The sequence below is a fragment of the Magnolia sinica genome, chromosome 9, assembly GCF_029962835.1.
Source record: "Magnolia sinica isolate HGM2019 chromosome 9, MsV1, whole genome shotgun sequence".
NCBI classification, from domain to species: domain Eukaryota; kingdom Viridiplantae; phylum Streptophyta; class Magnoliopsida; order Magnoliales; family Magnoliaceae; genus Magnolia; species Magnolia sinica.
Window position 1 is genome coordinate 16,964,106 of NC_080581.1, and position 26,280 is coordinate 16,990,385.

Consider the following 26,280-nt stretch of genomic DNA (forward strand, 5'->3'; position numbering starts at 1 on the left):
CTTGATAATATTCGGAGCCATATTGCAAGTTGGAAGGGGAGAATTCTTGCACAAGCAAGCAAGCTAACGCTGATTAAGCATGTGTTGAGTAGCATACTTAATCGCTCTCTTTCAGTTGTGAAAGTCCCTTCTAGTATATTAGCTAGTTTGGAAAAGAAGATTAGTGACTTTTTTCCAGGGTTGGGAAAGGGGTAGAAGGAGATGACATTAGATCAATTGGAAGTGGATCTCCATGCCAAAGTCAGAGGGTAGCTTGGGTGTTAAAATTCTTAAAGGGGTTATGAAATATTTTCAGTTGAAGATGGCATGGACTGTCAAATTTAGCTCTTCTAGTAGTTACTGGTGATCCTTTGTGTGCTTGAAATATAGCAGGGAGTTATCCTCTATTGACGATGTGCAGCAAAGCTCGCACTCCTCCCCTATGTGGAACCGCATCAGAAAACTAGTTCATAATATTTTCTCTCTTTCCAGTTAGCTTATTGGGCATAAGGATTGTGATTTTTAAGATGATGATCAGACTAGGCGGGGTCCTCTTAACATCTTGAGGCTATAGCAACCCCCTAAAAATCTAGCTATTGCGTGTGTCAAAAAGGTGCTGGGACCAGATGGTTTGCTCCCTCAAGTTCAGTTATAGCCATTTCTCCCTCAAGTGTTGCTCGATCATATAAGAGATGAGCGGATGTGTACCTCAAGAAGTGAGGACATGTGTGTTTGGACAGGTTCCTCTTTGACAGATTTCATCGTGACCTCAGCCTAGTGCATTGGTAGAGTGGTTTAAGAGTGCAAGGCTTGGTCCTAATGGGTGTGGCACCCGAAGCTGTCGCTGAAGATCTTGCTCTTCAGGTAGAAAGTATTGCATAAGGTAGTCTTGGTTGATGCTCGAGTGCAGGCTAGAGGCAACCCCTTGGCATCTAAATGTAATTTTTGCAGTCTAGTTCCTGATTCTTCCCCTTAAATTGAAACACTGGACCATCTATTCTACTTTGGAGCATTGGCGAACCAGCTATGGGCTCACTTCAATATGCTTTTCAATACCTATTTTCCCTGACCCAATCAACTGTTGGTAGAGCCAGCCGCTAGTGGTTGGTTGCCTCAAGCGTATATTTCTACTCTATCATGCGCAACATCGATCCTTCCTTACCTAATCTTCTAAGAGTTGTGGCTAGCTAGAAATGGCTACCATTTTGATGGGACCCAATTAGATTGATTAGGATGATATCTTGTGTTCGAAGCTAGTTAATGATGATTAGTCACTTCTGTCCATCCCCACGAGATGTTAAACCCTCTAGGTCAGCTACGCTCCAAGCTTTGGAAATTGTTACTTTGTCCTACAATTACGATTGTCTATCCATTGTAAGTGGACTAGGCCTAAAAAGGGATGGGTCAAGATCATATGGATCAGCCTGGGGTAACCTGGGTCTATCGAGAGGGGGGGTGCAGAAACGATAGTGGTGATTTTATTTTTGCTTTCTCTTTTAGGTATGTAATAGGTTCTAACACCCAAGTAGAAGTCAGGGCAATGGTTAAGGGTCCCTTCATGTGTGTGGAGCAATGATTCTTGAAAGTGGAAGCTGTGAGTGATTTTAAGGTTGTGGTTGACCTCCTCAATAAGAAACCCCCTACTATTTGTAGTATATGGTACTGGTGGGCCTATGTTGACTCCCATAGGTGATGTAAGGATATTAAGATTGATCATACACTGAAGGAATTGAATTTTTGTTGCAGATGGATGTGCTAGATGGGAGAGCAGTTTTCAAGCTACGTGGGTTATTCTTTCCTCACAGGATTTTTTTTCCTACATTAGAGATAGCATCTTTCTTGATAAAGTAGGGTTGGGCAAACTTAAAATAGGTTACAAGTTTTGTTTTAAGTATACGATAGGCAAACCCTGGGGTTTTTGGCTATGGGTCCACCAGAATGTAGTGTGGTTGTATAGTGTCCCCTTTCATGAATAATATTCATCCTTAAAAAAATTATTACATGTTTGACCTATGCTTGGTCCACCTGTGATGTATATGTTGAATCAATACCATAACTCTGGTGCATTTCCTCTTGTTCGCTATGCATCCTAAGATTTATCCTCATCCAAAACTCAGGTAGGACAAACCAGAGGGAGCAATGTACAATATTCATACTTGCCTAATTTTTGCTTTTACCTTCATCCTAGTAGGGCTTACCTAATGAATGGGTTGGATGGCATATACACCACATAGTTGACCCCACATTCAATTGGATGGCATATACACCATATAGTTAACCCCACATTCAATTTAAAAGTTTCTCTAGCAAGCATTACACAATTACCCTCCAAGTATCTCCCCCTTTTCCTTTTTCCTTTTATGACTCAACTAAAGAGGAACCACTTTGATGTAGTCTGATGTAGTTGCAATGGACTTCATTCAATAGTTTAATATACTAACTTCAAAATAATATAAATACAATTCCAATTGAGATTATTAAAAGTCCAAAATGAACCTTAATGGATTTTGTTTCAAAGAAAAATATTGAAAAAATAAAATAAAATCCAAACTTGAATGATAATGATTTTAAGAATTTTAGAAATTGTCTAGAAAATTGTTAATTTCAAGTAGCTGATACTTGAAGAGTTTTAATAATTTTATAATAATCAAAATGGAATACAATTTTATATGATAAAAATAGACTTGATGATGAATTACGAAAAAAAAAATTATGAAAATCAATTATTAACTAGAAGTGCCAACAACATTAAGAGCAAGAGACCTGTCAAAATTGCAAACTTCTGCAATCACAAAGTGTCAATGAAGCAGGAATCACTCAATCAGTAGGAATTGGACTCACACACAACTAAAGAGAAATCACTCAACTATTTATTATGTTGGAAATTTACAAAAAAAATATATATATATATTCTTTTATAACTCAGAATTGAATTCAATTCTCATTACAAATGGGTTCTTACATATACTAATAACAACAAGCTCTTACAAATACATTAATACCAACACTGAGTTTCTCATGTATATAATATTTTTTTAAGATAAACTACAAATTTCTAGGCCATGTAAAATAGTCTCAAGACATTTAATTTATTTTTTGTGTTCTTATTATTATTATTTTTTTATATATAGGCAACTTAGTCTCAAAACCATGCATCATAAAGACTTCTTAATGCAATTGTCCTTAATATCATCGGCTGAATGTTGAGGCTTGAGCTCAGTTCATCAGCTGCATTCATATCTAATTATCCTATTGGAAGGTGCATCATTTTTCTTTTGTTGTGATCGACTTAAGTCACGAATCAGGATGGATTTTGGAATCTAAGCCCAATATTAGGGCTGCATCTGAAGGACTGATTCGATGTTACTCACTCATCACGTTGGGCCCATAAAATAATGAGCACCATTAATATCATCCCAATCATACAAAAAAATCATCTCTAGGCCACACTAGGATGGCTGATAATAGAGCGTGCAACTGCAGTCGCTAGTGCTGCAATGAAGTTGGGGTCCCTAGCCAAGGAGGCCACATATTCTTCCATATTACTATTATTAAAGTTTTGATGGACGGTTGTGATTTTAGGATTGGTGTCACTTAGATCAATGGTAACAGATGGACAGAGAGGATTAATTGAAACCGAAGAGCGCGAACCGGCCTTGTACTCATGGGTCCCACCAAGTAGCCCATGGTTGTGCTCTCCTTCATATGTCACCATGAGGACTGACTTATCTTCAACGCATCTTTGCACCTAAAATTCAAATGAGAAAGAAAGAGTACAGAGTTAAACACAACAGGTGGGCCACAACAATCCAAACAAATGGAATGCTAGAAATATTTTATTTTTACCGTTAACTGTGAGTTCACGGGACATTTCAAGCCGTGTAATGATTTTGATTTTAGCCAAATAATATTTAAGGAATGCGGATTTCATGCAAAAGTCTTTCGCAAGTAGTTGCTATGCTGAAATGATATGTGGGGCCACCATGACATTTGTGAGAAGTCCACCGTGTCCATCCTTTTTACGAGCTCATTTTTAGGACATGCAATCAAAATGAGCTAGATCCAAAACTCAAGCAAGTCATATGAGAGGAAATATCGAGAAAGAGTTTCCTATGTTAAAATGTTCTTAGGCTCCATCTTGATGTTTATATGCCATCTAAACCATTTATAACGTCATTCTCACTTAAATGAAGTGAAAACATGAAAAACTTAGCCTAATATGAAACTTTTATGGCCATAAAAATATTTGTGGTCACTAAATCCCATTGTTTCCTCTCATGAGGCCCCCTGAGTTTTAGATCCAACTCATTTTTAGTCACATGTCCTAAAATGAGCTCCTAAAATTGATGAACTAGGTGGATTTCTTACAAACATCACAGTGGGCCCCACCTATCATCCCAGCGCAGGAACTTCCCATTAAAGGATACGTCTCAAATTTTAGACAGCTAGGATCATCATTACATCTCTATACATGGCCCCACAAGTGCAGCATGTTGTATTAATTGTGAGTCACCGTGTAGGTGACATAAACATGCAAAACAATATAGTAGAATTGGAAAAACTGAAACACGGTAGTCCCATATCTTAAAATTACACATGAAATAGTAAAAAACCAATGAAGAAATGTGGACATTTAGTCAACAGTTGAAACCAGAAATAACCTTATATTTCCCATTGAGACCTTCATGGGGCCACTATTATATTTATATTCCATTCAATCCATTTCATCAAGTGATGTCTACAAGGACCAAAGGAACGAAAACACAAATATCGGCATTATCTTAAACTTTCATGAGTCGTAATAAAATTTAATTAGTGAGTATCCAATCCTTATTGTTTCCACAATAAATTTTGCTTAGTGAGTATCCAATTCTTATTGTTTCTTGCAGTGTGGCCTACTTGAGTTTTAGATATGCCTAATTTTTGAGCTCACATCCTACCATAAGTTGAAAAGACTGATGGATGAAGTGAATATGACAAGGACATTATTGTGGGCCTTACTAAACTTTGGGTCATAGGAGCTCACATGCATCAAGGGCACATACGTCAAGGGCAATCCAAGAAAAATAGTGAAAATAATGTTCATAGGCAAAACCATGTTTATACTACTGACATATCTTTTTCTTAATTAGTACTCTTCAGCCAAACTTAAATTTTCTAAGTTTTCAACCATATATCTAAAAGGTATGCGCATATTTGCAAAAACTTTAAAGAAATGCTTGGATTGAAAATTCCATGGTAATATAATGGAAAAGTGTCATTAATATGATTTTTCCAATGTGAAATCAAATATGACAATCATTGGTCAACTGCAGATGCTTTTAGGAAACAGATAAAAGAATTTGTAGTCTTTACATTTTTGTAAAAATCTTGAATCCATATAAGAAAATCAGTGCATGGATTTGATTATTTAACATTAAAGTAATAAAAAAAAAAGAGTGTTATCATTTTTATTTTATCGTTGATAAACTAAACACAACAATTCTTAATCAAATGTAAATATTTTAAGGAGACAAGTAAAGAAATTTATAATTATTACACATTTTCATATCATTATTATGCTAATCATCAATCCAAACTAGCTCTACAAGCAATAAATTGTGGTTATATGAAAAAATAATAATAATAATAAATCATTATTTTAATTTATGAACTCTACCTTCAAAGAAGTGGTGACTCAACCTTTTCACACGTAGCACTTATGTATATATGGCTATTCACACCATCCAAATTATGAGGCACCATAAAGGATTAAGGTTTAAAGTATAATCTAACATCAATATATATCATTGGATGTGTGTATATTGGTATTGTCCATGAATGACATGGATATATCATCCTTAAGTAGCCCAACACAAAGTGATATAGGTTGTACTATTGGTGAGGGAGGATACTTGATACACCATTTTAATAAAGGTAGTGAGTTTGAAACAGACAACAAACAAGACTGTATGAAAATTCCAAGATCAACACTTAAAGTTCAAAAGGTGGGTTGAGGTAGGCAAATTTTCATATATCTAGTGTTGATTTTCATGTAACTCATTATCAAACGTTCAATGCTCAGATTTCAAAGAATCATGTGTTGATCATCATTTTTATCCTAAAGGACTGTGATAGTGATAATAGGAAGAGTGGGTGATTGTCCTGGGCCTCAGATGAAAAGTCTTTTGTTTGAGTTACTGCAATCTTATGCTAACTTATTTTAAAGAGACATTCTCTTATCTGTTAGTTATTTTAATATAAAAAGTTTTAGATGTTTGTCACTTCTAATTAGTTCACAGTTTTAGAGTATTAAACAATAATAAAAAAAGAATATGAAATTAATTTTGTTTGAAATAATATTAAGTTAGCTTTTCCAATGAGCTTAAGATCATGTAATTATGATATATCAATAAGTTATGATAATTTTTTTAAGAAAATGTATGATTGTGATAAACTATATGTAGTGTTTTTGTAATTTTCATTTTTTTATTTTTTGTTGAATTAGATGGTTAAGATTAAAAGTTAGGATGTAAAATACAAGTATAGATTAGTCAGAGTTAGCGGTTAATATAAATGCTCTAATTGCATTATAATTTAATAGTTAATTGATTTTATGAAATTTCAATTTTATCGAATTTGGAAAAGGGAAGAGAGAAAGGACTCGATATCACATGGATTTCATAGTTATTTTAGTTTTTCGCTGCCAAGTTGCTCATATCATGATCATAATGTCCTAATGTTATTTATTGCTAAGTTGATGGCCAAATTATGATATTATTATCAATTGGTAATTACCAGCATCGGCCTTTCACCATTGTCTCATATGACGATGTGTGTCATTTTGAGTAATATAATTATCATCAAATGGAGGGTTATACCCTGTATCACTGATCTGAGTACTTTTCTCCAATCTGAAAGTTATACCCATCTTCATCTCCATCATTTCTACCATCACATTCATTATCCACATCCTCATCATCATCCATATCCCTTATAATGTTTGAATCACTCTTTAATTTATAAAAAAGATTATCTTTATCTATCCAGTGGAAAGTTGAAACTTTGTAAAGGACTAATCTTTGACAAGAAACCCAAAAAGATGAACCCCAATGCCACCGTTCACTACCACGAGGACAACATCAACATTAATGTTTATTATTGCCATACAATCACCGTAGATGAAGATTTTTTCCATCATTGATGGATTATTTAATCCAACGATTACCCAAAGTGCATCATCATCGTCATCAATGAAATGTCCAATGAGAAGTTATATCGGTATTGTTTAATTGACTAGTTATATGAATCCAACACTTAGAGTGAGTCCTATATCATTGGAAAACTCTCATGAAAACAAAACTCGAGGATAAGGCTTAAAGTGAGTCGTATATCAGAGAGTTTGATACAAGAATCATCCGATCCAAGACAAACTCTATTGTCAACTTTTGTACATCCCGTTGTCAAATCTTTTAACAACCCGAACTTCCAATGAATCATATGTGCATCATTATTTTGATGTGGAGATTTGTGATCATAATCATGTTGAGAGTGGGTCATTGTAGTGGGGCTCACATGAAGAGCAATCCATTCGAGTGACTCCCATCTCATACTAATTTTAATTACTTTATCATCATTTTTCTTACAACCCACTTTTGGATACCAAATGATGTTAAAACATCGTATAAGTGATTGTATTTGAAAGCTTATTAACTTGGCTTTCCAGAAAGCTTGAGATCATGCAATTCCAACACCATATGGGCAATATATAGTTTCTAAGAATGTGTATAGTAGTGATGGGATTAAGGAGTATTTTATCATTTTTAATATTTTGTGAAAATAGATTATTAGGAATATAAATTAAGATGTAGAATAAATGTCTAAGAGAACCGCAAAAGCACTCAGAGACAAATCAAGCAAAGTACTACCAATTGCACAACCAAGCCCAAACACAAACAATCTGAATTTTATGTGGAAAAACCTTTTTTGAAAAAAAAAACTACAATATAAAGCGACAAGTAATGCATTATGAAAGAAAAAATATAAAAGATAGAGTGCTACCAATTCGAACAAGCCTCAAATCCACTTCATAAGCCTAAGTTATGCCCTTAAAATCCTTCGAAATAAATTAGAAAGCCTAGATTTCCTCTACTACTACCCAAACCAAATCATGATTACACCCGATATATATATATATATATAACAATTGGAATAGGAAATAAATCCTACACTTGTGCAATTCTTCGTGCGCGCTCAATGACACCTTTGATGGGACTTCGATGGCATTGATGATCTGTCGATGGCATCAAAAACCTTCAATGACATCAAGTAGAAACACCAAAACATTCCAGCAACTAATATATATATTTTTTTATCAAACATCTATCGATGGCATCGAGCGGTCTGTCGATGGCATTGATAGACCCTGTTGTTTACAGATTTAAGACATTAACAACAATCTCACTATGTCTTCAATCTTCATTCTTTATAGTTTCTTATCCTCATCTCTAATTCTGCTTTGCATCATAGGTCCATCATTGCTTCTCGTGCACAATGTCTTCTATCTACACCTTTGCTAAGCCTAGAGAAGTTGCACATAAATATGAAGTTCTTTACGGGAGCCACCTTCGTAAGCATGTTAGTCGAATTCAAGCTCTTATGAATTTTCTCAAGAGTCATGCCTCCTTCCTCAAGTACCCATTGGATAAAATGGTGACGTACATCAATATATTTAGTACGTGAGTGATAAACATAATTTTTAGCCAAATTAATTACGCTCTCACAATCACAATTGACCGGCACAACCTCTTTCTAAAGCCCCAACTGATTTATCATCCCCCTCAACCAAACACCTTCCTTGAACACTTTTGTCATCGCCATATACTTAGCTTCGGTTGTGAAAGGATCCACCATAGATTGAAACTTTGACATCTAGCTGATTACTCCACCTACTAGGACAAACGAGTAATCGGAAGTCGACCATCTATTTTCTATATTTCATACGTAATCAAAATTCACATAGCCTAGTAACTTGTCCCTTGATTTCTTAAATAATAAGACGTAGTCTTGCCTACCTCGAATATATCGAAGTAGTCATTTCATTACATCTCAGTGTTGCTTGCCTTGGTTAGACATATATCTGCTAATAACACCCACCACATGTGAAATCTCTGGTCTAGTATATATCATGGCATACATCAAGCTGCCAACTATACTCGAATAAGGCATACGAGATATATGCTGCTTTTTCTTCATCAGTTTTAGGACACTATTTAAAAGATAGCTTAAAATGGGCCGCTTGGGGTATGTTGACTAACTTTGCCTTATGCATACCAAATGGGCCGCGTGGGGTATGTTGACTAACTTTGCCTTATCTATACCATACTTCATCAATACCTTCTCAAGGTATTCCACTTGAGATACTCATAGTCTACTCATTTTCATATCTCTGTATTTGTCAATGCCGAAAACCCTCCTTGCAACCCCTAAATTTTTCATCTCGAATGTGCTTAATAAATAAGTCTTCAGTATGTCAAACTCAAATATGATATGACTGACGATAAGAATGTCGTCAACATATAAAATTAAACTAATGAATTTTTCATCACTCGGTGTCTTATAATAAATAAAATGATCATACTCAATCTTGATAAATTTCTTACTCACCATAAAAGAATGAAATTTCTTGTACCATTGCCTAAGAGACTGTTTCAGGCCATAGAACGACCTCTTCAATATACAAACCTTATTCTATGCCCTTTGTATTTCAAAACCTTCTAGTTACTCCATGTAAATCGGCTCTTCCAATTCCCCATACAGGAAAGTAGTCTTCACATCTATATGCTCCAGCTTGAGATCGTATTGGATAACTAGCACCAACACGAATCTGATAAATACTTGCTTTACTACCTGTGTAAATATCTCAGTGTAGTTGACACCTTCTCTATAAGCATATCCCGTCACTACCAACCTTACCTTGTACCTATCCTATTTTTCCTTAAAGAGTCACTTGCACCCGATCACTTTTTGACTAACGGGAAGCTCTACCAGGTCTCGCGTCTTATTCTTATACAAAGAATTCATTTCATCATGCATCACAACTTTTCACTTTCCGACATCTGCATTATCAAGAGCCTTGTGAAAATTAGCTAGACGAATCCCCCTCATTCACAATGAAGGCAAATGTGACATTTGAGTCATCCATGTATCTCATCGGTAACCTGTAATTCCTTGCTGAATTTCTTCTCATAGGTGGTTGCTCCACCTGTTCCTATACCCTGTATCTCATCTTTATCTAATTGAATGTCCACAACCAACTTTTTTACTTCCTTGTGTTCATCCTTACAGAACAGTGATCTTTCATTGAATTTGACATCACGATTGAGGATGGTTTTTTGTGTGACCCGCTCATATAACTCATACCCCTTCACAACACCACCATAGTCGACAAAAATATACTTTTTAGTCCTTTGGTCCAACTTAATTATCTCTTTCAACTGACGATACATGAGAATAAGCATCGCAATAAAATACACTCAGTCCTGAGATGTCTACTTGCTAACCACTCCATACTTCTTCTGGAATCTTACATTCAATGGTCGTAGAATGAGGACTGATTAACCAAGTAACAAGAAGTGTTAACGGCCTCAGTCCATAATTTCTTGCCCAACCCAGCATTACTAATCATGCATCGGGCCCTCTCCAAGAGAGTCTGATTCATCCGATCAGCCACACTATTTTGCTCTAGTGTGTGGTGTACTATATTATGTTGTACCTCACGATCCCCTAATATTTGCAATACTGATTGAACTCCCTATAAGTAAATTTTCCATCGTTATTTGTCCTTAGCACTTTCACCTTTCATCCTGATTATTTTTCCAACATTGATTCCACTGCTTAAAGTTAGTGAAAACAACAGATTTATTTTTCATGAAATAAACTCACACTTTCCTGGTATAGTCAGTCATCAATGAATATGACAAACCATGACGACCCTCCACTAGAAGCCATGGGCACTGACTCACATACACCATAATGCACATAATCAAAAATACCTGTATAAATATGTTTTTCTGACTTAAAAGATAACCTTGACTATTTACTATATATACAATGCTCATATATACTAAAATCAATACTTTTAAAAATTGAGATTAAATAACAGTCAGAAAGTACCTTCATGCCTTGATCACTCATATGCCCCAAGTGTGCATGTCACGTATGTGTAGACATGAAATTTGCTATAGACACTACAGCTCCACCCGATCAACGTATAAAGGTTTTCATTTCTCTGTGCCTTTATGACTATGAGTGTCCCCTTTGAAACTTTAAGGACATGATTGAACACAGTGAATTTGCACCGTAGTGCCTCGAGTGCTCCTAGAGATATCAGACTCTTTCTCAAATTAGGAACGTGCTTCATTTCGATTAAGATACACTCAATGCCATCAAACATTTTATTGCGTACCGATCCAACAGCTACCACTTTACAGGCATTATTATCATTGTCCATAGATACCTAGCCACCATTATACTCATTGTAACTGGTGAACCAACTCTGATGAAGGGTCATGTGGTACGAAGCCCGCGTATCCAAAATCCATTCTTCATTGAGGTAATCAGATTTTGATGCGATCAGCATGTCACTACTATTCGTCTCCTTACTAGATTTGTCAATGTTAGCTTTCTTGGAAGAACTCTCTGATTTCTCCTTCTTAGGATTTCAAAAATCTTTCTTCATGTGCCCGATTATCCCACAATTCTAGTACTTCAACTTGTCTTTACCCTTACCCTTGGATTTAGACCTCGATCATGAAGATCCACTATCCCGCTTAGAATTTCTCCCACTCGTAACAAGTGCATCTGTAGAAGCACCTACATCATCATTTTTCTTTCTCATCACCTTCGATTGAATGTATGAGATAATGGTCTCGACACTAATGGTAGTTCTACCAATGCACAAAGAGTCCTTGAATGACTTATACGAAGCCGGGAGAGAATTCAGCAGAATGCATGCTTGATCCTCATCTTTCATCATTTCCTCCACATCCAATAATTTGCAAATCAATGTATTGAAGTTACTAATGTGGGCATCAACATCAGTCCCCTCTGTTATCTTCAGATTGAACAATTGCACCTTTAAATACAAATGATTCTCAGGAGATTTCTTCGCATAAATATTCTCTAATTTCGCTCATGTAGTTGTTGCAATTCTCTCTCTCATAACATTATAGAGGACCTCATCTATTAAGCACAATTGGATAGAGGTTTTAACTTTCTTATCCATCTTATTCCATTCATATTTAGTCATAAATTTCAGTCACTTTTCAAAGAGGACATTGTCCAATCTTTGCTGAACTAGGACACCGGTCATCTTAACTTTCCAAAGTTCAATTTGTTTTTACCGGAGTATTTTTCTACATCGAACTTTGGGTTACATGCCATTGATACCTTACTTTCATATTTGATCTACTTCCTAATGTTTCTCGGATACCACTTATTGGGGAACCACAAAAGCATTTAAAGATAAATCAAGCAAAGTACTACCAATCGCACAACCAAATCTAAACACAAACAATCTAAATTTTAAGTTTAAAAAAACTTTTCAGGAAAAAAACTATGGCACAAAGGAACGAGTAATGCACTATGAAAGTAGAAATATGAGAGATAGAGTGTTACCGATTCAAACAAGCCTCGAATCCACTTCACAAGCCCAAGTTATGCCTTGAAACCCTTAAGAATGAATTAGAAAGCCTAGAACTCCTCTACTACTTCCCAAATCCCAATTACACTCGATATATATAGTATCATATAGGTTCACAATCAGAATAGGAAACAAATCCCGCACTTATGCAATTCCACATGCACATGCTCAATGGCACATTCGATGGGACTTCGATGGCATCGACGATCTGTCAATAGCATCGAACACCTTCAATGACATTGAGTAGAAACACCAAAACATTCTAGTAACCAACATGAATTTCTTTTACTTTTTTTGATGGCATCGAACATCTGTCGATGGCATCGACCACTACTCAATGGCATAGACAAACCCTGTTATTTATAGATTTAAGACATCAACTACATATATAACATTCATATTTATGGAGCTCTACTTCTTTTTTTTCTTTTTCTTTTTTTAAAGGGAAAAAAAAAAGGATTTAAGAGTTGGTACAAATAATATCATTGCATTGTAATTTAATAATTAACTGCTTTTATATAATTTTGTTTTTATTCAACTTTTTTTTATTGTTTTATTATTTTTAAGGAGACAATACTAATCTCTTTAATTTTCAATCTTTATATTTCATTGATTAGTTGCAAGCAGTTTGTTGTGCACAGTCATAACACATTAGAGGCGGAAGCAACCATGGAACGATTCAAACATGTAATAGAGAAATGAAAAGAACGAGTAATCAGAGAGAAACATAATAATTTACATGCAAAAATCTATGTAAGAAAAAAATTACAATCCACTATAAATGAAGATTTACAAAAGATAGGTGACCTACTGAACTCGAAACCCTTTATCTCCCTAGATAAAATCTCTTTATAAAATTCAAAAAAAAAAAAACTCATTTGGACTCTTGCGTTTGTTACTTAAACCTAATCCTGCATTACATCCATTTATATAATCTTTGATATGAAATTAGAAATAAAATCATGCACCTATGTAGAAGTTACACCAACATCGATCAAACCTTCAATGATCGACATCGATCAATCAACCTTGCAATGTTCGATCAATCGAACATGCTAAAAAATATTAAGATAGTTAACTTGATTTTTAAAAAATATATGGAACGATTGTACATGTTCATAAATGTCCAAAGGCAAAATTGAAATTTTCGGAATTTTCTCCATAAATCAAGGTTGGAACTCTAACAACGACCCCTCTTTTTCATCATATTAAAGGCACCATTTTTAACACAATCAAACCATATGTTATAGACTAATGTGATTTGTCACTGAAATTTCCATCAAATCATGGCATCATTTATCAATTGTCAATTATCATTGTTAGTTATTATTGCAGATGATTGTGCTTGTAATTCTAAATTTGGAACAACTGTCATCGTAGGCCTCTCACTTCATTCCGTTACATGGGACAGTGACTTCGACACTGGTCTGTTCGGTACTACTGTTAGAACCATAACCCAAAAAAGATCTCCTTCGTAAAGACAGGTCTAAGAAGAGAGATATAACAACCGATTAAAAGAACGAAGATTGATGGGTACGAGGGGAGGCTTTGAGGGCTACTAGGGGCCACCGTGATGTTTAAATTTTATCCACACCGTCCATCCACTTTTTCATATCATTTTAAATTATTAACCCAAAAATTGAGAATATCTAGGGCTCAAATGGACCACAAGGTTGTGATTAAATTTCTACCGTTCAAAATTTCTTGGGGACCACAGAAGTTTTGGATCAAGATGATATTTGTTTTTTCAATTCACCCAGTTGTATGTGATCGTGTCAACAGGTTGGATGGAAAATAAAAAAACACGGTGGACCCTAAGAAGGTTTCAATGGTGGGCATCCTTAGCACAGCTGCTTCTTGTGGTGTGGTCCACTTGAGCCCTGGATTTTCCTTATTTTTGGTCCACTATTCTAAAATGATACGGAGAAATGGATGGACGGTTTGGCCCTCGGAGCCTCCACCTGCCCTGAGTTCTGAACAGGCGGGGTTAGTATCTAATCCGCGCCCCGTACTGATAGAGTCAGTAGCAAGGTGGCTACTGACAATGCTCTGTGGGCCCCGCATGGTGCATGTGTGTTTTATCCGAGACGTCCATCAATTTTTCTAGATCATTATAGAGCATGATCCAAAAAATGAGCGAGATCCAAATCTCTAATGGCCACTCCGCAAGAAAACAGTGGCGATTGAATGCCCACCATTAAAAACTTCCTGTGGCTCACTGTAATGTTTATTTGTCATCCAACCCGTTGATTAGGTCAAGCACACCTGGATGAAGAGAACACGAAAATATAAGCACAATCTAAAACTTTTGTGGCCCTTCAGAAGTTTGTAATGGTGAGTGTTCAATCACCACTCTTTCCTGTGGGGTGGTCCATAATAAATTTAGATCTGCTTCAGTTTTAGTCTCATGTAATAAAATAGTCTTGAAAAATAGATGGATGGCGTGGATAGTATACATACATCATGATGGGCCCACACGCCGTCAGTACGCAATCCACGTCCGTCCATCCACATGGTATGCAATGAACCAGTGGGCCCCACTTGTGGAGGATCATTTAATTCCTTAGGAATTATTTACTAAATTACCTTCCTCTTGACGGGGCATGAAGGATCTGTAGCACATCTAAAATAAGCTCGGGGTGATGGATTATCTTTTGTGACCTTCTGTCCGTATTTCCTCCATTGGTACCCATCCCTCACTGTCTGAAAAAGAAAAATAAAAAAAATCCAAGTAAAATAGATCAATCATTCTGGACCGTCCATTTAAGTTTAGAGCACATTTTATGGGCCGCCATGAAACATTTACACCAATCAGATGATCATATCCTTCCAAAAGCTGCCTTATGCAATCCTTGGGGACCACAAGAAATCCATGGTGAAACACACAAATGGATGGTTCAAACGGTTATTGTAACCCCATCGCCACCGGCCAGAAGGTTAAAATCATATATTCAGCTATCATCAAGTATGGACGGTCCAGATTAATTAATTGGATTACCCACATGTCCCTGTGGCCTATGCACCTGAACCTCTATGACTTAAGAGGGCTTTAGGAGCCAGTCGATGGTCCGAAACCTCTCCATCCAAAATTTTCCACCTCCAATCGAGCACAGGATCATCCAACTGGCCTGATTTTAAGCCATGGACCGTCGAGCCTATCAGTGCGTCATAAGGATCATGGGCTCCACTACATGTCTCCATCAGAAATCCCGTCCAATATATATATATATATATATATATATATATATATATATATATATATATATGTTGGAAATATACAGATTAATGTATTTTTGTATAATGTGGAAACCAAAAAGTGCAAAATAATCAGAAATCAAGACAGGCTGAAGCACGTCTGAAATGCTGTCCTTAAAGCGTTATTTGCCCCTACTCAAGTGAATTGAGTATGCTGGTAGGTTACAGGCAAATAGTTTCTAGGATACGATGAGCCTGGTGTGGGTCTGCGTTCAGCAAATACGAAGGCCCACCAAATGGAACTCAATTACACACTTTCTGGCAGTATAAAGGAAAAAATCCAAAAAAGAAGAAAAGAAGAGAAAAAGAACTTATCTATGCTATTGTTTCATGAAATTTCTAGACCACACCGGCTTCTTCAAGCTAAGGTTTAAGCCTTTCTATGTTGCTGGAAACACTAAAATATATGAGCGGAGAGGGGCTGGCTGTCTCAGTTCATATGGGTTTGCTAGAGTGAGTTGAGATGGTTTGGAAACCCATCCAGGTCCTCCTTTTATAGGCTATGGTGGCTAGGGGTTTATGGTTCAGAGACTTAAATTTATGGTTTTGGAAAACTAGCCGTTTTTAGGGTGCATGGACCATTAAGTCATGTGTTAGAGACAACCAAAGCCTTTTCTTTGGGCTAGCCATGCAACATAACTACCCTACACTAATGGCTCACCAATACCCGCAATGACTCTTTTTAGTCCCTCTATTTATAATGAGAGATTTCTCTCTCAGTCCTTTAGTCTCTCTGCTAACTAGCCACCCGCCATAGCCACTTAGTCGCACCCCGACTCGCACACGTCTCGCTCAAGGTCGCGAAGGAGCGACCCTCTATGACACGATGCGGACGTGCAAAGTGCAAAGTACGCCACTAGTGCCTCTACAGCCACACAGCCTCACATGCCCACGCCATCGCACCGAGCCCGAGTCCGAGTCTGAGTCTGAGTCTGAGTCCGAGTCCGAGACTGAGATCGAGTCCGAGTCCGAGTCCGAGCCCGAGCCCGAGCCCGTGCCCGTGCCCGAGCGCGAGCGCGCGGTCCATAGTCCACGGACTAGGTAGGTAAATATTATAATACTCCACATCCTTCATATAAACTACAGGTTTTTCTCTTCTCTTTTCCATGTGGGACTATTCCCAAAAAACCCGTAGAAAAATATTTTCAAAACAACTTTTTATATTATATATTATTTTATTATTAAAATATTTTTTATTAAAATCAATATTTTTTTCAACAATCCCTCACTTGATTTTATAAAATTATTTTCTTGGTTAAACAATACTGCAAGAATAATCAACTTATATGCATAAAGAAAGATATCTTTCGATTTTAATCTTTCCTTAGTGTAAGTATTTCAAAACTCTGTCGAAATGACTGGTAGTTACAGCTTTGAACCAGTTATTCTTAGATAACAGAATTGGAAATACCACACACATATTCGCTATGTGTTTGTTAGAGTTTCCATAATCTTGCTCACATAATTAATGGCCATGTGCTTATCCTAATTCATGAACGATCCCGAGAGAAAACTCCTAACTCTCATAAGAGACGGCACCATCTCTACGTTCATATAGGTGAAATCATTCCAGTGTCTCCGTTACTTATAAGATACTTGTCTTTATAGACTGGATTTCATTAAGAGTTCTAAGACTCAACCCTCTATCGTAACGCTCAGCACTTATCTATTATGGATGGGGTTTTATAATTTAGTGCTGAAAACTTTCCACATATCAGTGACTTGTTCTTACCCATTAAATCCAAAATTAGAGATTTTTTGACTTTAGGTTGGGTTACCATCACTGGTGGAACTTTAGTTGAGGAGTTTCAACCCCATCCCTCTAGATGTAGCCTTTGCTACCTCTCTCGGTAGAGGTTTAGTGAAAGGATCGGTCAGGTTATTGCTTGATTTCACATAAGAAATAGCAATGATTCCATCTCGAATCAATTATCTGACGTAATCATGTCGAAGACTAATATGACTAGACTTACGATTATAAGTGCTGCTATAAGCTCTAGCTAATGTGGCTTCACTATCACAATGTAGTGACACAGCCGATATAGGCTTTACACATAAATAAATTTCTAATAGAAGATCCCTTAGCCACTTAGCCTCTTTGCCTGTTGCAGCCAGGGCTATAAATTCAGACTCCATAGTCGAATGCGTTATACAAGTCTGTTTCTTGGATCCCCAAGATACAGCTGCACCTCCTACGATGAATATCCACCCTGTATTAGACTTGTTGTCCCCTACACTCGATATCTAGCTCGTATCGGTATATCCTTCCAATACAGCAGGAAACTCTGAATAAAATAGTCCTAAGTCTTTGGTTGCTTTTAAGTAACCAAGGACTCTACTTATTGCATTCCAGTGTTCAGTACTAGGGTTACTAGTAAACCTACTAAGTTTACTCACAGCATATGCGATATCAGGTCTAGTGCATTGTATAGCATACATAAGGCTCCCTATAGCACTTACATATTCTAATTGTGCAACTATTCTTCAAGTATTTTCTTTTAGCTTGATACTTGGATCAAATGGGGTCTTTGTTTCTTTTATATCTAGATGGTTAAACTTGTTTAGTATCTTCTCAATATAATGAGATTGACACAAAGCATAACCCCCACAATATTTTTTAACTTTGATACCAAAAATGGTATCAACTTGTCCAAGATCCTTCATTTTAAATACGGAAGATAGAAACTTTTTTGTTTCAGTTACACCTTCCATTTTATTACTTATTATTAATATGTAATCAACATACAGACAAATAATAACGATGTAACTACCATCTACTTTAGAATATATGCATTTGTCAGCTACATTATGCATGAAACCATGAGAAAGTATTTTAGAATCAAACTTCTCATGCCAATGTTTTGGTGCTCGTTTTAATCCATACAATCATTTGACTGATCTACATACTTTGTTTTCATTTCCTGGTAGAACAAATCCTTCAGGTTGTTCCATATATACCTCCTCGTTGAGGTCACCATTCAGGAATGCAGTCTTTACATCCATTTGGTGGATGTGAACATGATGTATGGAAGCTAGCACAAATAATATCCTAATGGATGTTATCCTAACTACAGGAGAGTATGTGTCAAAGTAATCTATCCATTCTTTTTGTCTAAAACTCTTAGCTACTAGTCGAGCTTTAAAGGTTTGGATAGTCTCATCAGTGTGATATTTCTTCCTAAATACCCACTTACAACCTATGAGTCTAGAACCTGGAGGTAAGTTAACTAGTTCCCATGTTTGATTTGATAGTATAGATTCCATTTCATTGTTTATAACTTCTTTCCAGAAAGCTGAGTCTCTAGAGGATATGGTCTCTTTATATGTTTTAGGATCATCTTCTATAGTCATTACTATAGGTATTTTTCTTATAACATTTTCTTTATCTCCTTCTACAAGATGAAAAATGACACGTTGTGAGTCTATATAGTCATCTCTTAGGCTCTTCTCTATTCTTGTCCTTTGACTCTTACGAGGCTCAATAGGAGCTTCCACTATCTGTGGAGCTGTGCTATCTGGTTTTCTATTAGGAGTTTGGATTTCATTATCCTTTGACTCCAAGGATAGTGAGTTCTCAAAGAACTCAACATCTCTTGATTCTATTATTGTATTAGACTCTATGTCTAAAAGTCTATAAGCTTTACTATTTTGTGCATACCCTACGAAGGCGCACTTAATAACTCTTGGTCCTAACTTAGTTCTTTTTGGATCAGGGGTTTTGCAATATGCAAGACACCCCCACACTTTTAGATATCCTAGGTTAGGTTTTCTACCTCTCCATGTTTCATATGAAGATATTTTATATTTTTTAGATGGAATTCTGTTTATTATATGGCATGCTGCAAGCAGTGCCTCTCCTCATAGACTTAGTGGTAACTTTGCTCTTATCAGCATTAAGTTGACCATTTCTACTAATGTTTTATTCTTCCTTTCAGCTATACTATTTTGTTGAGGTGTGTATGGCGCTGTACATTGATGTATCAGTCCATGTTCTTTACAGAAGTTATCAAATTCATTGGAGAAGTATTTTCCTCCTCTATCGCTACGGAGAATTTTTATTTTCTTATTCAGTTGATTCTCTACTTCTGCTTTATATATTTTAAACATGTTTAATGCTTCATCTTTACTCTTTAATAAGTACACATACACATACCTAGAGCAATCATTTATAAAGGCTATGAAGTACCGTTTACCTCCATGAGTAAGAATGCCGTTTAACTCACTGATATCACTGTGCACAAGATCCAATACTTGAGACGATCTTTCAACACTTGGAAAAGGTTTCTTTGTCATTTTGGATCTTATGCACACTTCACATTTTTCGGTTTCATTATCTGTGTATGAGATTAAACCATTCTTAACCATGAACTTTAAGGTACTATACCCTATATGGGCTAGTCTATCATGCCACGGTCCAGCGGATTCAACCATATACGCAGAAGTGCTACTTTCATTCAGAGAAAACTTAACCATTCCGTTACAAGCATATCCATTTCCGACAAAATTTTCATTTTTGGAAAGAATCAGTTTACCTGACTCATACACCACCCGTATGCCTGGTTTTCCCAGAAGATCCTCAGAAACTAAGTTTCGCCTTATGTCTGGGACGTGCAGTATATTAGTTAAAATCACTTTCTTTCCAGAGGTGAATATCAGTTCGACAGTCCCTTTGCCAATGACCTTCGATCGGACTTCTTTACCCATTTGGACTTCTTGACCATCGGTCAATTCCTCATAGGTTTTGAAGGCTGATTTGTCGTAGTACACATGTATAGTAGCGGCAGTATCATACCACCAACCTGAAACTTTGCCTTGGATGGTATTCACCTCAGTGATCATAGCCACGATATCGCCTTCTTCTACTGCACTTACCTCTTTTTTAGATTTGTGATAGCGGCATACTCGAGTATAGTGCCCGATTTTTCCACAGACATGGCATGGGCCCTTGAACTTTCCGTTCTTCTTTTGGGTGTTCTTCTTGAATTTTCCTTTATTAGGTTTCAGGGAATCGTTCTTCTCGGGATGTTTGTTATTAGTGTTTTTTACAGCATGTACCTTGGACGAGGTATTCCCGTTATCATTTTTTTTATCGCGGTTACAGGATTCTTCCTCAATCCTGAGGTGTTTCTGGATTTGTTCCAGTGTGTAGTCCTTGGTTTTATGCAGCAACTTCTTTCTATAGTCTTTCCACATCGATGGCAATTTGGCGATTATAGCCCCGACTTGGAATGATTCAGGAAGATCGATTTTTATCGTTTTGATTTTGTTTACTATTAGCTGCAGTTCTTGGATTTAGGGCAGAAGCGGTTTATTATCTACCATGCTGAAGTCAAAATACCTGGCGATGAGAAACTTGTTGGTACCTTCTTCTTCAGCCTTGTATTTGAATTCCAGAGCGGCCTAGATCTCCTTTGCTGATGGCGTCTATTGGTACAGATCGTACAGGCAGTCGGAGAGAGCATTCAAAATGTGTCCTCGACACAAGAGTTCGTCTTCGGCTCTTTTGGTGCGGGCAGCTACTTGTTCAGGTGTGTTGTTATTAGATGCTTCAGGTAGTACTTGCAAATTTGGATCTAATATGTAATAGATCTTCAGCGCCGTCAGGAGAAATTTCAACTTGTCTTGTCATCTTGTAAAATTGGTTCCATCGAACCGATCAAGACGTATCAAGTCTTGATTCATCAACTTGATGGATGAAACACTATCGGCTTCCATCAGTAAAATAATGCTTTAAGATTGTTGGAAATATACGATTAATGTATTTCTGTATAATGTGAAAATCGAAAAGTGCAAAATAATCAGAAATCAGGACAAGCTGAAGCATGTCTGAAACGCAGTCCTTAAAGCGTTATTTGTCCCTACTCGTGAATTGAGTATGCTGGTAGGTTACAGGCAAATAACTTCTAGGATACGACGAGCCTGGTGTGGGTCTGGGTTCAACAAACACGAAGGCCGACTAAATGGAACTCAATTACACACTTTCTGGCAGTATTACAGTATAAAGGAAAAAATTCCAAAAGAAGAAGAAAAGAAGAGAAAAAGAGTTTTGACTTCTGCACAGGTCAGTTCAAATCTTCAGCTACTGGTTCAGTTGAACCGTTCTAGACCACACTGCTGGCCTGTTCTTCAAGCTAAGGTTTAAGCCTTGCTGTGTTGCTGAAATGTATGAGTGTAGAGGGGCTGGCTGTCTCAGTTCGTATGGATTTGCTGGAGTGAGTTAAGATGGTTTAGAAACCCATCTAGGTCCTCTTTTTATAGGCTATGGTGGCTAGGGGGTTATGGTCCAGAGACATAAATTCCATTAAGCCATTTCTGGCTGTTGGAAAACTAGCCGTTTTATGGCCATTTTCTGACTGTTGTGCATGGACCATTAAGCTGCTGCATGCTGATTGTTGTGAGATAACAGCTAGCCGTTTTCTAGCTGTTGGGCTAGCCATGCAACAGTTACAGCCGGACCCTGCACTAATGGGTCAGCTGTTACAGTTTTTGCTATAACAACTCTTTTTAGTCCTTCTATTTATACTGAGAGATTTCTCTCTCAGTCCTTTAGTCTCTCTACTAATCAGCCACCCGCTATAGCCACTTAGTCGCACCGACACGATGGGGACGTGCGAAGTGCAAAGTGCACCACTAGCGCCTCTACAGCCTCACATGCCCACGCCCTCGTACCGAGCCCGAGACCGCGCGCGAGTGTTCCAATGCGTAGCAAGGTCCATAGTCCATGGACTAGGTAGGTAAATATTATAATACTCCACATCCTTCATATAAACCACAGGTTTTTCTCTTCTCTTTTCCATGTGGGACTATTCCCAAAAAACCCGCAGAAAAGTGTTTTTTCAAAACAACTTTTTATATTATATATTATTTTATTATTAAAATATTTTTTATTAAAATCAATATTTTTTGCAACAATATATATATATATATATATATATATATATATATATATATATATATATATATATATATATATATATATATATATATATATCCCATTTTCCCCGCCAAGCTACTTACCAAGCCATCGTCACGTGCATCAGTTCTAACAAAGGCATGCCGCTCCTTCGGTCGCGTAGGTGGTGCAATGGGTCTGGTCCGCTGTCTTTGGCTCGAGTCATGGCCCAGAACCATGGCAATACTTCCCTCCTCGTGGGGTCTCTTCCTCTTCAAATGGGCCTCGAGAATTTCGTTGTTGCTGTACATGGTAGAAAGGATACGGTTCAATCCTTCATTCTCCTTTCTTAAACGTTCTAACTCGACTTTTAGATTGTGCACCTGAATATATATGATCAGAAAAATGTAAATTTCTAATAGATTTCTAGCATTTTGGAATGAGAACTGATCACCTACAAGCAATTGTACCACAACTTGAGGTACCATACAATATATATCTTTGCCACCAACATGTGGTATAGAGCGGGTGGCGGACACTTTCATGGCAAAGATGGACAGAGAAAGCCCGATCGAGGTGGAAGTGATCAGGACCGTCAGAACCTTAAAACTGTCATATCTTGCAAATCGGAATGAGTTTTTCGGCATATTATATATGATTTTGGATAGGCGAAGCTACTTTAGCCAACCAACCCACTATGCCAGGTTGCCCACACTGGATTTGTGAGATTCCATCAAATTGACAATAAAAAGTCCTTTTTATTATAAATAGTAAGTTTTAATTCAATCATAACTTTTGATCCTTTGAGTGATACGAGTTGTACCAGCATGAAAAGAGTTTAGAAAAGTTAGGAGAACAAACATGCTTAGGCTAAATTGGACACTTACTATTTTTGGCTGAAAATCATGAAGTCTAGTAGTAATTGAAACTGTTTATAAATAGTAAGTTTACTACTTATAGTAAGTCACATTTTTAGGGAATTTGAGTTGGAATTTAAGTCTAAAACTCCGTCCTAAGTTTGAACTCATTATTTAAAGGATTGTAATTTCATTTTTATTATCAATCAATTTATTTTTAAAGTTATTATAAATTATTTGTATTTTATCCATAGTAGATTCAAGGAAACTCTATTAGGAATCCAGAGAGGCTGTCGATTTGGAGTAGTAATCCCTGAGGAAGACAGAGATCAACCTCATCACATCCTTCCCTGTGTCAACATGTCACTTGAGTAGGACACAAGTACCATGAAAAGATATGTCCCACCATGAAGATCACCCTTCTTGAAAATCACTAGGTGGGCCGCACCTGTATTTAGAACACTGATTCCAACAGCGTGGCCTACCAACAGGGGACAAGACTAATTTTTGTGCCAGGTGATGTTTATGGTGGGGCCTATCATTTTTATGCTACTGATGTTCTACACAAATGGCATGTTGGTAGGAAAGATGGTATATATGATGCACAACTTGTGGCAGATGGGATGTTTGAAATTCAATTCACATCTGGACACGGCCTCGGTGGTGTATCAGCTATACACACTTTTGGGGTGAAAATTCCAGAGCCGAGGCATGCAAAATTCAAACTCAGCACAATAGTTTTAGAACAATGTTAGGTTAGGTCTACCATATGCAAGAAGCATAATATTTGTGGAGAATTTTGCAAAAAAAAAAAAAAAAAAAAACCGCCTAAACGACTATATTTTTTAAAATTACTCACCATGAACGAAAGATTTTAGAATTTTAATTCTTGTTAAGAGTGTGTTTGATTCCTGCCACCAGAAAAAATAATTTTTGACTTTTTGCGACTTCCATCCTTAGTAGAATTTTGGAACATCAGGTGGACATGAGAGAGATCTTTCTTTCCAATACAATATAGAGAACCCCATTTTTAGATTTTTTTTTAAATTCTGCTAAGAGTTGAAACTGTGAAAGTTCGCAAGTTATTTTTCTCACATCATGAAACAGCGATATACCAAACACAGCCTCAATTAAGGAATCAAAAAAACCATTTTAAGATCTTTTCATATAATGAAATTTAAACTAGCTTTTGACAAGAAACCATTAAAGATAATTTCAAGATCCTTCCATTAAACGAGGGTATTTGGACAAAGGAAAACTAAGACATGGACATAGAAAATAACAAGAATTCCTATGGAAATGGAAAAGTGCATATCCCAACAATATTTCTATTATTTTTTGGCGACCTTTTAAGGAATAGGGAAGAGTCTCCCAGCCTTCAATGGAATAACCAAACACATACCTTATTTCTGTAGGAGATGTATTCTTGAGAACCCATGATTTCGAGAATGAAATAAAGAAAGAAAGAAAGGTTTCTTTCTTATAGTGAAATGGATTTCTTCCTTTTCTTAAAGTAAAAGAAACGGTCTTTGTATAGATCTTCGAATCCATGCCATTGAAAAAATGGCATGTGGACATTTAAAACGAGGACAGTTCTTCTGCAAGTCCTTGTAGAAAAGTTTGTTCTTCAAGGTAAAAGTCATTCGCATGCCTGCCGCCGGTGTGGGACCCACCATGCTATGTGAATGAAGTGAGAACCACCATGTTCATGGGAAATCGTACAAACCACGCCTATGCAATCTTTAGGTGGGCCACACCATCGTTATGGAAGCTGCAGCCAACCCGGCTTGCCACTGCCCATGGAACATTTGGTATTGTATGGGGACCATCAACCAATTCAGCCGGGCACCTTTCCTTCTCGCATATCTATCGCGAGGGGAATGCAGCGGCAGACGCGTTAGCCAGAGCAGCTTCTGAAGGATGCGCTAACTCTCTCTATCTCTCTTCTTTCGAGCTGCCAAGGTACATTTGGGGCTGCTTGGTCCTGGATAGGGCCGGCCTGGGAAATCTGAGAGTCTGAAGCTTTGTGCCTGGGCAGGCGGTTTTCTTCTCTCTGGCCGTCCCTTGCTTGGTGCCCCTTGTGTTTTTGTGTTTTTGTGTTCTCGTTTGTCCAGTCTGTTTGCAAGTATATGATAGGCAGTCTCCCAAGATTTTTGTGGGAGGCGGTCCGAAGGGCTGTACAGGTTTTTGGTGTTATCAATAGATCGATGGCATTGCCTTTTGCAAAAAAAAAAAAAAAGGTGGGCCACACCATGGGAAGTGATTGAAAACCACTAAAAAAACGTCCAAATTTATGTGGTGACCCACTTAATGGTTTTATCCGCTTGGTTTTGAGCCGTCCAACTTTTGCATGGGAGACCCTATTGGGTAGGATGGATTCCATACAAACACCACAGTGTATTCCACGTGCCTCAGTAGGGCTTGCTCAAAATAAATGTTGACGGCTCGGCCAGGAGAAACTAAGTTGGTCAGGTGGTGGAACTCTTTGCTGAGGGGATTAGGGAGAGTTGCTTCTTTTCGCGTTCTCGCCTGGTTACGAATTGGGCACCAACAATGAGCAGAATTACGATCAACTTTTGATGGGCTAATTCATTGCCAAATCCTGGGCCTATCCA

At 37.1% G+C, this 26,280-nt stretch overlaps 1 protein-coding gene across 1 annotated transcript; it reads right to left on the reverse strand.

The window, feature by feature from the left end:
- Nucleotides 1-3,352: 3,352 nt before the first annotated feature.
- On the reverse strand, nt 3,353-25,188 carry LOC131256154 (probable WRKY transcription factor 40). The gene is made up of 4 exons (XM_058257200.1): nt 25,068-25,188; nt 22,934-23,191; nt 15,248-15,364; nt 3,353-3,727 (listed from the first exon to the last, which is right to left on the reverse strand). Exons 1-4 carry the CDS (start codon nt 25,101-25,103, stop codon nt 3,419-3,421), a joined length of 720 nt encoding a protein of 239 aa, XP_058113183.1. The 5' UTR covers nt 25,104-25,188; the 3' UTR covers nt 3,353-3,418.
- Nucleotides 25,189-26,280: the final 1,092 nt, after the last annotated feature.